The 14,008-nt window shown below is 36.2% G+C and overlaps 1 protein-coding gene across 1 annotated transcript in view; it reads left to right on the top strand.

Annotated features, from left to right (window-relative positions):
* The window catches only part of LOC115307424, a 95,050-nt gene that overhangs the window by 48,709 nt on the left and 32,333 nt on the right, over window positions 1-14,008 (top strand). The window contains exons 2-3 of the mRNA XM_029959464.1: window positions 2,537-2,607; window positions 6,229-6,285. Coding sequence (XP_029815324.1) covers window positions 2,537-2,607; window positions 6,229-6,285 — 128 coding nt within the window. The remainder of the gene's footprint in view (window positions 1-2,536; window positions 2,608-6,228; window positions 6,286-14,008) is intronic.

Below are 14,008 nucleotides of genomic sequence, written 5' to 3'. Positions count from 1 at the left end.
CTTCAATTTCAATGCCAAACCTTTGGTGCTAGAGGGAGCTGTTACCTGACAGACACCCTCTGGAAAGATACAGCTTAATGAATGGGCAGCAGCTCGCTTTGCCATTTTTCGGAAACAGCCGGTGCATGTCAGCTGAGATGTTATAATGACTATTTACTTTGATACGACCCAACTGCTGAAGCTACTGGACTGTTTTCTTGCTACTTTTTTTGCAAATTGAAAAAAAAAGCCTCTCACCTTAGTTCTCTCAGTGATGAGATATCTCTAGCCAGCAACCAAGATTTTTTTAGTCGTGGTTTCCCCTGCCCCCCTTGCCCCTCCTATTTATTAAAGATCTTTAAATGTTTAGATCTTTAATGTCCCTTTCAACCCAAATCATTCTATGGTTCTCTGACTCCCTTCAATGATTTAATTAGTTCCCTCTGCATTGAGTCGCTTCAGCTGCATTTCTCTAGGAACATAACCTGCATTCATTAGTGCTTTATATATTTGTAGGGTCACTAGGTTTGTGTCATCCATCAGTTTTGGAAACCAAATGTCTTTTAGGTCTGTGGATCCCTGTAAGCTACATCTGTTCTAGGAATACTTTACAGCAGATAAAATTTCTGCCACTTCTGAGAAACCTCAGTGCAAGCTGGTGGCAGAAAGGTTACTCTCCTGTCTCATCTTGTTATTAGACAGACTCGCAGGAAATTAGTTAAAGTAGCACCTTCTGGCCAGACTCTTTTCCATCTAATGTGCTGCTACGAGCATCTAATCCTCAGTGCTCCACTCCCAACTTGCCATGGTAGCTGGTGCCTTGTGCTGCACAGTCTGGATGAGCAGCAGTGGTGCCATGGAGACTGTCTGGCTTGCATCTTGCCCTGCTGCCTGCACAGGGCTCCTGGGAGCTTCTACTCACCTTCAGCCTGTCTAGCAAGTGAGCAGGTCACTGACTACAGCACACATGTCTTTTCACACACTTTTATTAATGATAAAAAAAAAAAAAGGCAAGCAATGACTGTATTTTCTTTTCAAAGCCTTCTTTGTGCAAGGTCCCTCCATCCCAAACCATGCATAATTACTTGTGTCTTTTTTGTGCCCTTTGCTCCTCACAGGACCAAGGCCTCTAGAGAGCAAGGGAACAGAAGGACCAGAATAGAAGTGAAATTGCAGTATTTTGGCTTGTGTGTTTCTTCTTCTTTTTCAAACTGAACATTTGCCTTTTCATTGTGAGAAAAAATGTTTGATACCGAATGAGAGACATCTATTTAGCCTTAACCATTGAGTGTAACTCCTGGTATCCTTTCTGAAATGTTACCATGGTTTTAACAAGTACAGCAACATTTTTACACTTACTGTGTTTAAATGGATTTTATTTTTATTTTTCTTTCTTAAATTCAAGTTCTCTGTGTGACTTCAGTCCTAACATCTTGGCTCAAATACCACATCTAGCATTCTGTCATTGTATCTGAAAACAAGTATTTCTTGTACTTTGTGGTCAGTTTTAAATGCACAAATATTTCACAGTGATCAAATCTTTCATAAATTTCTAGCTTAGTTATATTCTATTACTTGAGAACATCTTCTTAGAGTAAATTATGAGAGTTGTATTGGTGTTAGTTTATTCTGAACTTCATCAACCTCAACTAGTGGTTGTGAACCATTACTCTTGATTTTCAGTGAGTAATGGATAATACTTTGTCTCTCAACTAGCAAATTTAAGAAAAGAAAAAGGATGATGAAACAGTATGAAATCCGTGATCTAAAGTTAAATCACCCTAGAGATTGTGGGCTGTACTGAAGTTTTCTCATAAGTCCTGTAGTCATTTTAAATATAAATTGAGCAAAGCCTCTAGCCTGACACTGGTGTTTCCCTTGTTGCATCTTAGGAAGTTTTAGTCTTCGATGCTCTTTTTATCTCTTTGTTAATGTTTTGTGAGCTGTGTATTGGAGGTCCACAACGGTGAAAGTAACATTTTACCATGTAACTAGGATTGCATTTTTTATTTTTTTTTTTTACTATTATCTCATGCCAATAATTTTCTGCTCATGCCAGTTTTTTTCATGTCTAAGATTATGACACATCTTCCATTTGAAGAAGATACAATTTTAAAATATCTCTGTACAATGGAGTATTTTGTTAGGCTGTTTTGTACTTTTTTCTTTTCCCCTGAACAGGAAAAGACCTATTTCTTATGACCTTGCTTTATGAAATAAATGAAGGGTTTTGGGTATATTGGCCTTGGAAAGCAGAACAGTGGTAGTTGCAAAGTAGCTCTCTTGTAATTCTGGATTAGGCTTGTTTTCTAGACAATGAATAATGACAGCAGAAGCAGAAAGGTTTCTGTATTTGATGTGAATGTGGTATGATTCTCCCCCATGTCAGGTTCCAACATGTAATCAAAGGTTTTCCTGCAATTTGCCTTTAGCCTCCTGAAAATGTTCCTACTACCCCAACAGGAGAGCTTTGGATGTTTTCAAAAAATTTTGAAGAGGTATTTTAATAGCTTGTACCGAACTGAGAATCCTAATAATGTTTTCCTTATGTTTGTAGGACTTGGAGATTGTTTATTCGTATTTACATGGAATGGAAGCTTTGTCGAATCTGAGAGAGCATCAGCTAAGGTATGATACTTTGTCATTAAAAAACACATATGTTAATGCACTAACAAAGCAAAGGAACAGTAATTTTGCTAACTGTATATTACCTCTTATACGCCCTACCTCAAACTGAAAAGCTGACTTTCACTGCATCCATTTCTTCCCCTCTTTATTGTCCTAACACTTTCCCCTTGTATGTGTGCATATACATCTCTATTTGTTCCTTCCTATTTATGTCTATTGTGGATGCATTTGTTTTCTTTTCAAATTTTCAGACTAGAAGTAAATGCTTTACGTACAGAGTATAAGGTCCAGTCCTGATTGAAAGCTTATATAGAGACGAAATCATTTATGTAATATAATAATCATGAGAGTGGAGTCTGTTATTCATCTTCTGTTTCAGTGTGTGCTTGCTTTTGCATGGAAGTTTTAGACAAATTGGGTACAGCGTGTGCTGTACCCAATGATACTTAGTAAAAATATCTAATAAAGGTCATGCACATTTTTTTTACTAAAATGCTTCATGAAGCAAATGACCTCAAGTAAAAACTTTCACAGGAACTCCTGTTTTTTTTTTTTTTTTTTTTTTTTGTAAAGACTTGAGTTTGTTTGATTTTTATGTAATTGTTTCAGTTGTCCTCGCATAAGCATCTTACAGCAGAGGTTTCTAAGAGTATTTAGGCATTGATGTGAAGCTGACAGAATGCAGAAGGAGGCCAGCACATCTTCTGTATGCTCTGTGGGGTGAGAGGGTGAATAACTGCTGTTTTGCATCCTGGTGTATGCCAACGTTTGCCACATCTGAAGATGCTGATGCAGCTTTGACTTGATTAATGCTGGTTTAGGTTCTAATTTCTGGCCTTTTGCTTTGTCATTCTGTGAGCCCACGTTCCCAAGCCAATATTCTGTAATTTGGAAAAAATAGAAGGCGGGGTTTTCTTTCTTCCAAAATGATCAAGACACATTTTGCAATATGAATGTTGACTTCAAAGAAGTCTCTGTAATTACTTTGCTTTGGAAGGAGTCCGTGGTCATATTCAGCTAAAGTATTTTGTGTTATGTTATTATGTGCAAGACTTTTAGCACATGAAGTTTAGCATAGCTGGAGTTGAACCGATGTTGTTTACAAAGATCAAAGTGTGCACATATGGTTGCGTGGTATGTTGGTATGTACTTCTTGGCTTCCTGTGCAGAATGAGGTTCCTGCTGAGGAATGTGTGGAACTCGCTCTCCCAGCATAGTGAATTCCTCAGAGAGAGCTTCTGTTTACAGTACCATACATGGAAAAGGCTGGGCTCCTGGCAGATGTTGAACTGAAAGCTTTTATAGTATCCTTTAGGATACAACTCTTCTTTTGGCAGTGGAATGCCATAAAAACCTCTGAGATTCTTTAAAACCTAGTGTGTTAAATGTGGCCTCTAGTAGTAAATAACTTACCACATGGCTTGCTGGTGATCTCATATTGAATTTATTATATTTGTTTAGGAAGCGGACAAAGATCACATTTGAGCGATTGAGCAAGAATTGGGCACCAGTATTGACCAGAACTAATTCAATTTTTCAAATAGTTGAGGAAGCAATCTAGTCTGTGCCACTTGGTGACTGTAATTTCTCGCTGTACCACTGTAACACAAGAATTGAAACGCTTGGCTACCTTCTGTAAGAGGCATTTTTTTCCTCTATTACTGTCCTAATAATGGGACTAAAATGCTGTAATACTCAGTGGCAGTGGTGAACTTGCGTGACTTTATCAAGAATGTGCTTCCTTCTATCCCAATTCAGAGGGGAACAAAACTTGCTTGTTAAAGTGATTGTTTCCTCTAACTCCTACTCTTAGATGGCCCATTGCCTTGCATCATTTCAGACCAGTAGGACACGGACTATCCTTGAGCAGTATTTTAATTTTTAAATCTGACTCCTAGCAATGACTCTTTTTTTGGTATCTTCTCACCAGTAACTTCATGTCCGTACTCCCCTTCCCTCTTAAAACAGAGGATCAGAGAGAAGATGAGGGCTCAGGAGGTAGAAGCAGACAGTAGCTTTTCAGTGTCTGTAAAAGATTTTGACAAGATCCAATTTTTTGGTGGAGAGCAGTGTCTGAAAAGAGGTGGTTCTGTGGTTCAAAAAGTTTTTTGCTGTACCAGGAAGCAGGAAGATTTTTCATTAGCTGAAATTGATACGCAATACATAATACTTAATTATATACAGTACAGACATTGCCTGGAAGAAAAGTTCTCAAAGATGGCCCAAAGAGTAGATCTAAAATAATGGGGTTGGAAGAAAGGCTGTGGTAATAAAACTTGATGCCTAATTTGTATCTATACCTATATAGATATTTTATTAGAAAACAGAATTACAATCTCAATTTTCTGTTAACAATTTATGAATAGTCAGGATACCACTATAAGCCTACCAGTTCTGGACAGAAAAAGCATTATTTCTTTGTGGGCTGAATTAATATATAAAAATCCTGCAAGAGGTAAGTGCTAAGGTGGCTTTTGTAGCAGTCTGCTGGCTATTGAAATAAATGATCTAGGAAGTGGCAAAGAAATGCCTTTTCTAAATGTTACATCAAGCCCAGACTAACTCTTCCAGGCCTCAAATCAACTTTTTTGAGAGTTTTTGCCTTAGCAGCAATTCTTGAGTGCTTTTGTCTGCTTACGACATCATTGCTGGCAGCTGGTCATTGGTACACTGAGATTCTGAGGATGAATTGTGTGAGGAAAGAAAATTTACTTCCAAAATTTAAATATAGTTACTCGTTTGAATGTTCACATGAGCCTCTTAGGCAAATCTCTGTCTGTCTGTCAAATAGCCTTGGGGTTTGCAGTCTGCTTCAGAGCCATAGAAAGACCAAGGGAGGCAGAGGGATTTGTTTCCTTCCCCTTCCCCCCCTATCTCCCAAGTAATTTGTAGGGCTGTTTCCTTAAGACGATAGACAGAAATGGCATATTGATTTATTTTTTTTTACACCAAATTAACATTAGATTTCCTAATATGTGGTAAGTTCTATTATAGTTTCCCTCTATTATGCCACATTTGTCAGGGAGACAGTGAATGCAAAAGTACTTTAATCCTCCCCTCTAGACAGAGGATTTCTCTGCAGGAAATTCTCTCTACTTTGAGCCCTCTGGGATTTCAGCATTAAAATCTCATGGTAATTTTCAAGTTGCTCAATTTTAGCAAAATGAGAAGCATTGATTTACCATGCAACATAATTTCTTGTTTTATCTATTGAACCTGTCTTGAAAATGGGAGCAGTTTTTATATTGTTTTATTTCTGATGAGTGTTGCATATAATATATTTCCATCCACTTCTAAAATTCAGAATTGTTTTTTATAAAACAACTTTATCACATCGCTTTATAAAATGAGATCAGTATAATTTTATCCATTTTTATAGAATTTTTTTTATAGAACAGTTACATCTAATGTCCTAAATCAAATCTGATCTTGGATGAACTAATAACTTTAATGCTTCTATTTAACAATTTGTTTTCTTAAATTATGAATCAGCTTAGCTTATAATTGATAGTTAGTTTCTGCTAGTGGTGGAGGCACATGGAAATGCTGAGTAACTTCAGAAAGTGAAGTCTTTGTGACATTGATATAAATTGTAACTACAAGTGACTTCTTCTCTTTCAGAATGATGTGCGAAACTGTTAGATATGAAAGGCATGAAGCGAATGAAGTTCTGTACTAGTAAGTATTTCTGCTTCCTTTTGTAGAATATTTAAAGAATTAATTAATTTTAAAGTGAGTTGAGGACAGCGATTGATGCCAAATCCCTTGCCCAGTGCACAGTGTGTAAATATAAATGATCCACTTCATTTTCATCATCAAACAGTGGAGAAATTTGCTGGTGCCAGGGAGAGAGCTAACAGTGGCTCTTGCTCAGTGGTGCATGTTGTATTAAATTTATATAAAATTAGAGGGTGTGGGATGTCTTCTCATTAGTTGTCATTTTGTTTTACTTCAGTTTTGTGAAAGTAGTAGTGATTGGCTTTTCGTGCTAGAGGTGCCAAATTGACACATATAATGTGGTTTATAATTAGCAGGGATGTGTTCTAATGTCAACTCAGATTTGCTGTAGAGATCTGAGAATTGCGATTGCTTCATTTATGCAAACAATTTATTGAAACAAAATGTTTATCGTATTTTTACTTACTGCCCTCTAAACCAGACTCTAAATGCATATTGTTTCTGGGTTATCTGGTGTTATTTGAATATTTAAGCATACAAAAAACCTGTATGGTTTCTTTAATATATGTGTAATTTTTCCTGTATTGACCATCATGAAGATGATGTGATTGAACAAACTCTAATGCTAAGCCTTGACAATTCAGCAAAGTTAAATTAAGGTCTAATGAAACCCAGTAATGTTATGTATGGGAAATGAACAAGGTAAAAATCCATAGGTGGATAGATAAAATCTATAGGTGGATAGATAAGTTTAATTAGACCAGTACAATCTTTATTCATTTTACAGACTAATTTGCTAGAGACCGTTGTGCTGGTGATTTGTCCTTTTCTAGGCAGTTGGTTTGTGTCTCTTAGTTTCTGTTTAGACCCAGTATATTTTGGCTCATTCTAACCACTGACTTAAATTTAAATTATATGCTGAATTAATCAATATTGCAAGTTAACCATATACTTAATACAAGCAAAAGTTACAGGAAATATGTGCCTGAAAAAAGAAAATTCACAAACAGAACTAACTGTGAAATCTAGGTTAACTCGAAGTGCTTTTTGCACTTCTTTTGGACTGATTTCCTTTGTCACTCCTTTCATGTGACTTCATCTTCACTTTGGTTGTTTGCCTGTCATTCATATTTACTTGCTTCTTGACATTTTTTCCCCATGACTTATTCAGTAGATTTAATAGGCAGTTTGGCAGTTTCTGGATAGAGATGCTAATGTAAAATGTGCTTACACTAGTGTTTTACATTTCTCATTTAATCTTTAATGGGCTAAACCTGAAAGTTAACACTGAATATTTTGTATTTAAAAAAAATTAAAAATTCAATATTTTGAAACCAGAAATATACAATTTTTTTTTAATAAACTATTTGAGATATACCTGGTAAGAAAATCCCATAGAACCTGCAGTCTTTTTTCAGTGTTCTATTTTTAGAATAATAAACTTGGAGGAATCCTTTTATTGTTTCTCAAACTCAGCCTATGTGTTGAAGATGTATTCTTCTAAAAAACAAAATTCCAATTTTTACAGTGTACATGTTTGGCAAAATTCTTTGAGTACTGTGGGAGATAAGCAAACTGATAGCCAGGCCAGAACCAACCCACTCTGTTATGAGCTATACGAAATGAGTTTGAAACATGGAACCTGGTCACTTTTTGTTGAACATACCAGAATTTATTACTTGAAGCTCTTATTTTGATCATGAAGGCTGAGGTTTTAAAAAAGCATTATATTTGGACTTTTTAGATTGTTTGTTAAATTACAGCCTTATTTTTCTTGCAGTGATGGTATGTTTGCAGTGAAATCTGAATTGGTTGCTACATCTATTAAAATAGCTGTGACTGTTGGAGTTGTTAATTGACCTGTGTGTGTGACCTCCCTGAGGCACAACTAAATGTCTCAATGCAGAAAAGCTAAATCTTTATCCCTAAGTGCTAACATGCAAACTAATACTGTTGCTTTGTTTATTTGATCAAAACTTTCTCATTGTGAAAATTGTTTTTGTCTGCATTGTTAGCTGTACGTATAAAGTGGTAAGTTTCTATTGCGTGTATGCAATGCTGAAAATAATTATCTGCATTCCTTACAAACAAAGTAATTATTTTATCCTACATTAAAAAAAAAGTAGTTAATTTTCATGGTATCTCTATAGATTTTTTTTTTTGACCAAAGGGGTAAAATAGGGTATGTTGTTTAAAATTGGCTCATCTCATCTGCATTTACTTTACTATCAGCGGGTATACATGGTAGTGACAAATTCTCAAACCCTACGGCCATCTCACTGTTTAAATGGAAACTGGGTTATTAGAAGTGGCAGTTCAGCTTGAGTTATTCTTCATTTGCCAGTCATCCTACTACTTGCATTTGATGGGAAGTTAATGATAAAAGGGCTCAAAAACCTGCAAAGCAAAATTTCAGAGTTGGGGTTTGCTTGACACGCATGTTTGTTCTGTTTTTTTTTTTTTTTTATCTACTTCTCATTAAAAAAATATTTATTCTGGTCATTTGATACATATTTTCTCAGTAGTTCAAAAGAAAAAAAGTTCTATTTTCATGTCTGCAGGATAGTAATTGTAGATGTCTCCAACAGTAAGTTTCCAATTAACTTTTTCTTTGGGAAGCAAAGTTTTAGCAGATTTGTAGAGGGTGTTTATACCTCTTGACAGTTGAACAAAATTTTTCAGATCAAAATTTAAATGTTTGCTATGATGGCAGAGAGCAATCTTTGGCAGTAGATGCTTTGCCCTTAAGGAATTGAATGGGTCTCTAATAAATGCAGTACCTCTTTTTCCTCCTCATTTTTCATGCAAGGGCTGTATGTGTTTTTCAGCCCTGCTCTTTGATATTTGTCTGTATGCATCAGTGGTGTTTGGCTTACTCTTTCCATAAGGAAGTAGTATATGTCTTTAGACTTTACTTATTTTCTTCCCTAAGGATATTGAATTAGCAGAAAATATTTCAAGGTTTGATGACCTGCAGTCCAAAGTCATTCAATAATAAAACCTCATGTGTTTCTGAATTTCCAGGCTGTAGTACATGTTTTTGTGCTCTCATTGCCTGTAATTTCTGAGCAATTGACCGTGGAACTAACTTAGGTACTGCTTGTATTGCTTTTAAAAATACAAAGGAAACTCCAACCCCAGGTTATTGTAAAGTTGTCCTAATTTAAGAAATCCTTCAAAGGAAAGCCTGATAGAATATATGCTCCTTCCTCCCGCATGTCCCCAGTGAGAAAATGTGTATTTTGGATTTAAGCTCTGATCAGTAAAAACTTTCTCAGTCTGCAGCATTTTAGTAGTAGGCTATTGGTTTTGATTGTGTTGATTCTTAGAAAAGGACAAGCGTTTAAAGAAGAGTAGTTATCTCTTGGATATCTTGAACTGAATTTCAGTGTTAATTTCTATGGCTGAAAAAAGCTCTTGTCTAATGCCAACATGTTTGTGTGCTTTTATGTCATTCAGTTGTGCAACCTTTAATGAAATTCAGTGTGGGGAATAAAAAAGTAGAAGTTGTACATGTAAACTGGAGATTGGAGAGAAAAAATCTTCTGTAAAACTGAGTTATTACTACAGAGAGTGTCCACAGCTGAAACGAGAAATAACAAGTTTGTTAATTTCTAAATTACTAACAATGGTAGGCAAGTGTGTGGCAAAAAGCTGTATTTGTATAATTCTGTTTTGTCTTGCTTTTTTCCCCATTCTTCACTTGTCACATGATCTGGGATGAAAAACATCCACTTCTGTTAAGGCTGTAGTGCATATATGGGAGGTGGAGTGCGGAGACAAAAGGGGATGAGAATTAGAGAATGCTCATCTTTTTTGGTATTTCCATGATTAGAACTAAATTCTCAGGCCCAGTAGCAGTAATATCACCATCCAGTCTTAGCCAAGTTTTCTGAATTACATCACCATGGCAAATCACAAGACCCAAACACATTGGGTTTGGGTTAGCCAAGCTTGACCCAGCTATCAAAACCTGAAACAAATGAAATATGGAAAGGAAATAAAAGAGCACAACTTTTTAGTAGCTGCTCAAATGCCTATTGTTTTTTTAGATGAAAATGTTAGTCTCTTTCATGAGGTAGAGCATGAAAATGCTGGAGGGCATTAACTTTGTGTAGCTTCGGGACAGGTTGTGTTAGATCATCTCCCCGAGGGCACGTGGGTGAGATGGACTCAGGGCAGTGACTGGCAGGGAACTTGCAGAGCTTGCTCAGGAGGATGCTCTTCCCAGGGAAGAGACATGCTGTCATCCATCCAGGTATCATGCATTACACAGAAAGTCGTGGGGATTTTGGACATATCTATAAAATATCTGTGTGTGCTTTAGCTAAGCAACTGTAGGTCTGTGTAATCAACGTAGAGTAGTTCTGTTCAAGGACAGCTGAGAAATAGATCTATGAGTAGTCTTTAAGAGTGTGAATCTAGGAGTCAGACTTTAAGTCCGACAATAAAAGTGACATTTATTGAATTCATAGTTCTTTCATAGTAGCATATTGTCCTGAAGACCCTCAAGAGGATAGAAACAGTGCATATAAACCAACAGAAAGTTATGCCAATGTTACTGTACATTTCTGCGTAGCCCGACTTAATTGTACAACGACATGTGACAAAAATGAGTTTAAAGCACCTTCTTTAGCTATTACTGCATGATTTTTAAACAGAACAACTTTACTGAGACCACCTTACTGAAATTGTATTGAGTGCTTTTATGTTCTGTAGGTGTTCAAGAAATTTTATGATCATAAAAACTAGTTATTCTATACAGATATAATGTATGTGGTCTATAGCTATATATATATATATCTTTTATATATATATATCTATATCTTACAGATATAAAGCTTAAGTCCTAAAAGACTGCAGAAAGTAATTGCTAGAGAAATGTATGAGGATTAATCTGGTGTTTCCACTAGTGGTATTCCAAATTGTCAGTAAAATTAATACCTTGTATTCCTTAATACTTTAACCAGAATTTCTGAGTTTTGGACAGAATGCACCTTTTTGTGGGGGCTTGTGTCATATTTCTGCAGTTGCTGTCCTTGTTTACTGAATATTCTTGACTTCAGAGAACCCCTATGAAAGATTTCTTCCTTGGTCTTATTTAAAATGCAATGAATATATGTAGTAAACTCAGAGTATGTCTTCTTCAGAGAAACAGAAATAAAACAGAGGTGAGCGTGTGGAGTCTGTTTGGTCATAGATTGGACTCAGTCTCAGAGGTCTTTTCCAGCCTGAATGATTTCTGTGATACAGGTGCCAAAGAAGGCACCAATGTCATCCTGGCTTGGATCAGCAATAGTGTGGCTGGAAGGACCAGGGCAGTGATGGCCCCCCTGTACTCAGCACTGGTTAGGCCACACCTTGAATCCTGTGTTCAGTTTTGGCCCCCTCACTGCAGGAAAGACACCGAGGTGCTGAAGCATGTCCAGAGAAGGGCAACGTTGGTGGTGAAGGGTCTGGAGTGCGAGTCTTATGAGGAGCAGCTGAGGAATCTGGGGTTGTTTAGCCTGGAGAAAAGGAGGGTCAAGTAGATCTTATTGTTCCCTACAGCTACCTGAAAGGATGTTGTAGCAGAGTGGAGATCGGTCTCTTCCATGTAAGAAGTGATAGGACAAGAGGAAATGGCCTCAATTTGTGCTGGAGAGGTTTACATTGGCTATCAGGAAAGATTTCTTTACAGAAATGGTTGTCAAGCACTCACGCAGTCTGCCCAGGGAAGTGGTTGGGTCACCATCTGTGAAGGCATTTAAAAGACATTGTAGATGTGGTGCTTGGTGACACGATTTAACGGTGAATATAACAGTACTGGGTTAATGGTTGGACTTCATCATTGTAAAGGTCTTTTCCAACCTAAATGATTCTAGGATTGCTGGGTCAGTATCTGAATTTTCAGGTATATATATGTATAAAATATATTCATATATTCATGCTGCTTGTACATCCATAGGTTTCTGTGAAAATCCTGCAGCACTATATTTAATAATACAAAGAACTGCTGCAGCAGGGCTGGTCTCTTCTTCCCTTTTTTTTTCCTTCTTTGTCCTGAAAGTAATCCTAAAGGTGTATTGCACCTTCTGCTAGTTGGACAGTTGCCAAAATAGCATTGGGATACTGCCAGTTCTGCACTGCAGTAAATCAGGAACCTGAATTCATATGTTGTATTGTGAATGCATTTTCTGTGGGAAATTTCTTAGGCAATGTGTATCATTAAAACAAACACATTCAAGGACCTGACAGTTGTCTCTGTATAAACAGACACTGAATCAAGGTTTCTTAGTAGTGTCAGTGATCAATGCTAATCTGTTGGCTTTGCATAGCCAGTTCCAAATTTCTGTTACTGTTTGACCTGATTTTGAGACTTCTTTGAATGACACCTGAAGTAATGTTTTTGCACCTTCTTCACTGTAAATGCTTCACTAAAACCTATTGTATTTTTGTTGTTGCTGCAATTCTGAGAATAAAAGCTTTGATTTTGGAGAAATACTAGGAGGCGGTTAGATATAAGAACAGATTTGTCTGTCTTGACCACAGAATATTTTAGATCCAAGATCATTTTATTTTACTACTTCCGTAATTTTTTTTTCTTATAATTTAGGAGACTATAATTTTGTTTTCAATTTCTCTTCTGCTATCAAGGGATAATTCACTGTACAAGTTTAGGATCAAGATTTCAGTGACAGTAGGTCAATTAGCTTGTGTGTGTTTGTTTGCATAATATATTTATTGATTGCCTGTTTAATCACCTGTCTTAGACTGACAGGCATTACTGACACTGCAATAATCTTTAATTTGACTGATTTTTCTGTTTTATTTTTATTGATTTTATAAGTGGAAAAGAATACAAATAAATTTAATATTCTAAAGAAAAATATACTTCTGATTATTTGTTTTCAGAATACTGAGTAATTACTTTCCGTGGTTCATTCTTTTTCATTTCCCATTCTTTCTACCAGGAGACGAGACACCAATTTTCATCTTGTGTCCATTAATAAAAGATAATCATGGACATCAGTTGAAATATACACTTTAAGATGCTTGTTTAGTGAAAATCAGAAGTTCTAAATTCTTAGTTAGCAGTTTTATTACTGAATATATTTTAACTTTGTCTTATATTTATTCTAGTAATATTGTCATCTTCACTCTAATTATGACTTCAATGTGTTCATATAACAAAAAAGTATTTGAAAATTGTGGCTGATGCATCAAGTACCAATCTCTTTTATTTCTGTGTTTGGGATATACCTGCTAATGTCATCAAGAGCATCTAAAATGCTCTGGCAGATGTCAGGTAACTGCTTAACTGGCTTAATAAGGAGGATTATAAGGATTACAGACAGTGCTGACAATGTTAATAAATGGTTCTCTGGCTATTATGAGTGTTAAAATACTACAGTGCTAGTGGGCAGGATCTTCAGGCAATGAGAAATCTACCTGAAAGAATTGCTCAACTTAGGCATGTTTGACGTTCCGAGGCACTTCAGGGCTAATGTTTAATTGTGGCAATGGTTATTCAATTAAAATGATAAACTACCTGTAGCTTTCAGCAGACAGAAGTTAACCAAAATGAGCTAAGAGAAACAGACAGATTAATCTGCTGGAATAATATCCTGTGGAACATAAGCTTGCAGAGCAATGTTCTTTGTGATTTCTTCTTGTGTTGTGCTTAAATACCTGAAAGAGGTCCCAGTTCTGACATGTCAAGTTTTCATTGTTTCTCCCTCTC

This window comes from Manacus vitellinus, unplaced genomic scaffold (genome assembly GCF_001715985.3).
Source record: "Manacus vitellinus isolate BGI_N305 unplaced genomic scaffold, ASM171598v3 scaffold_0_pilon, whole genome shotgun sequence".
Taxonomy (NCBI): Eukaryota; Metazoa; Chordata; class Aves; order Passeriformes; family Pipridae; genus Manacus; species Manacus vitellinus.
The sequence above is the reverse complement of the archived record's forward strand: the minus strand, read 5'-3'. Positions and strand labels throughout refer to the sequence as shown.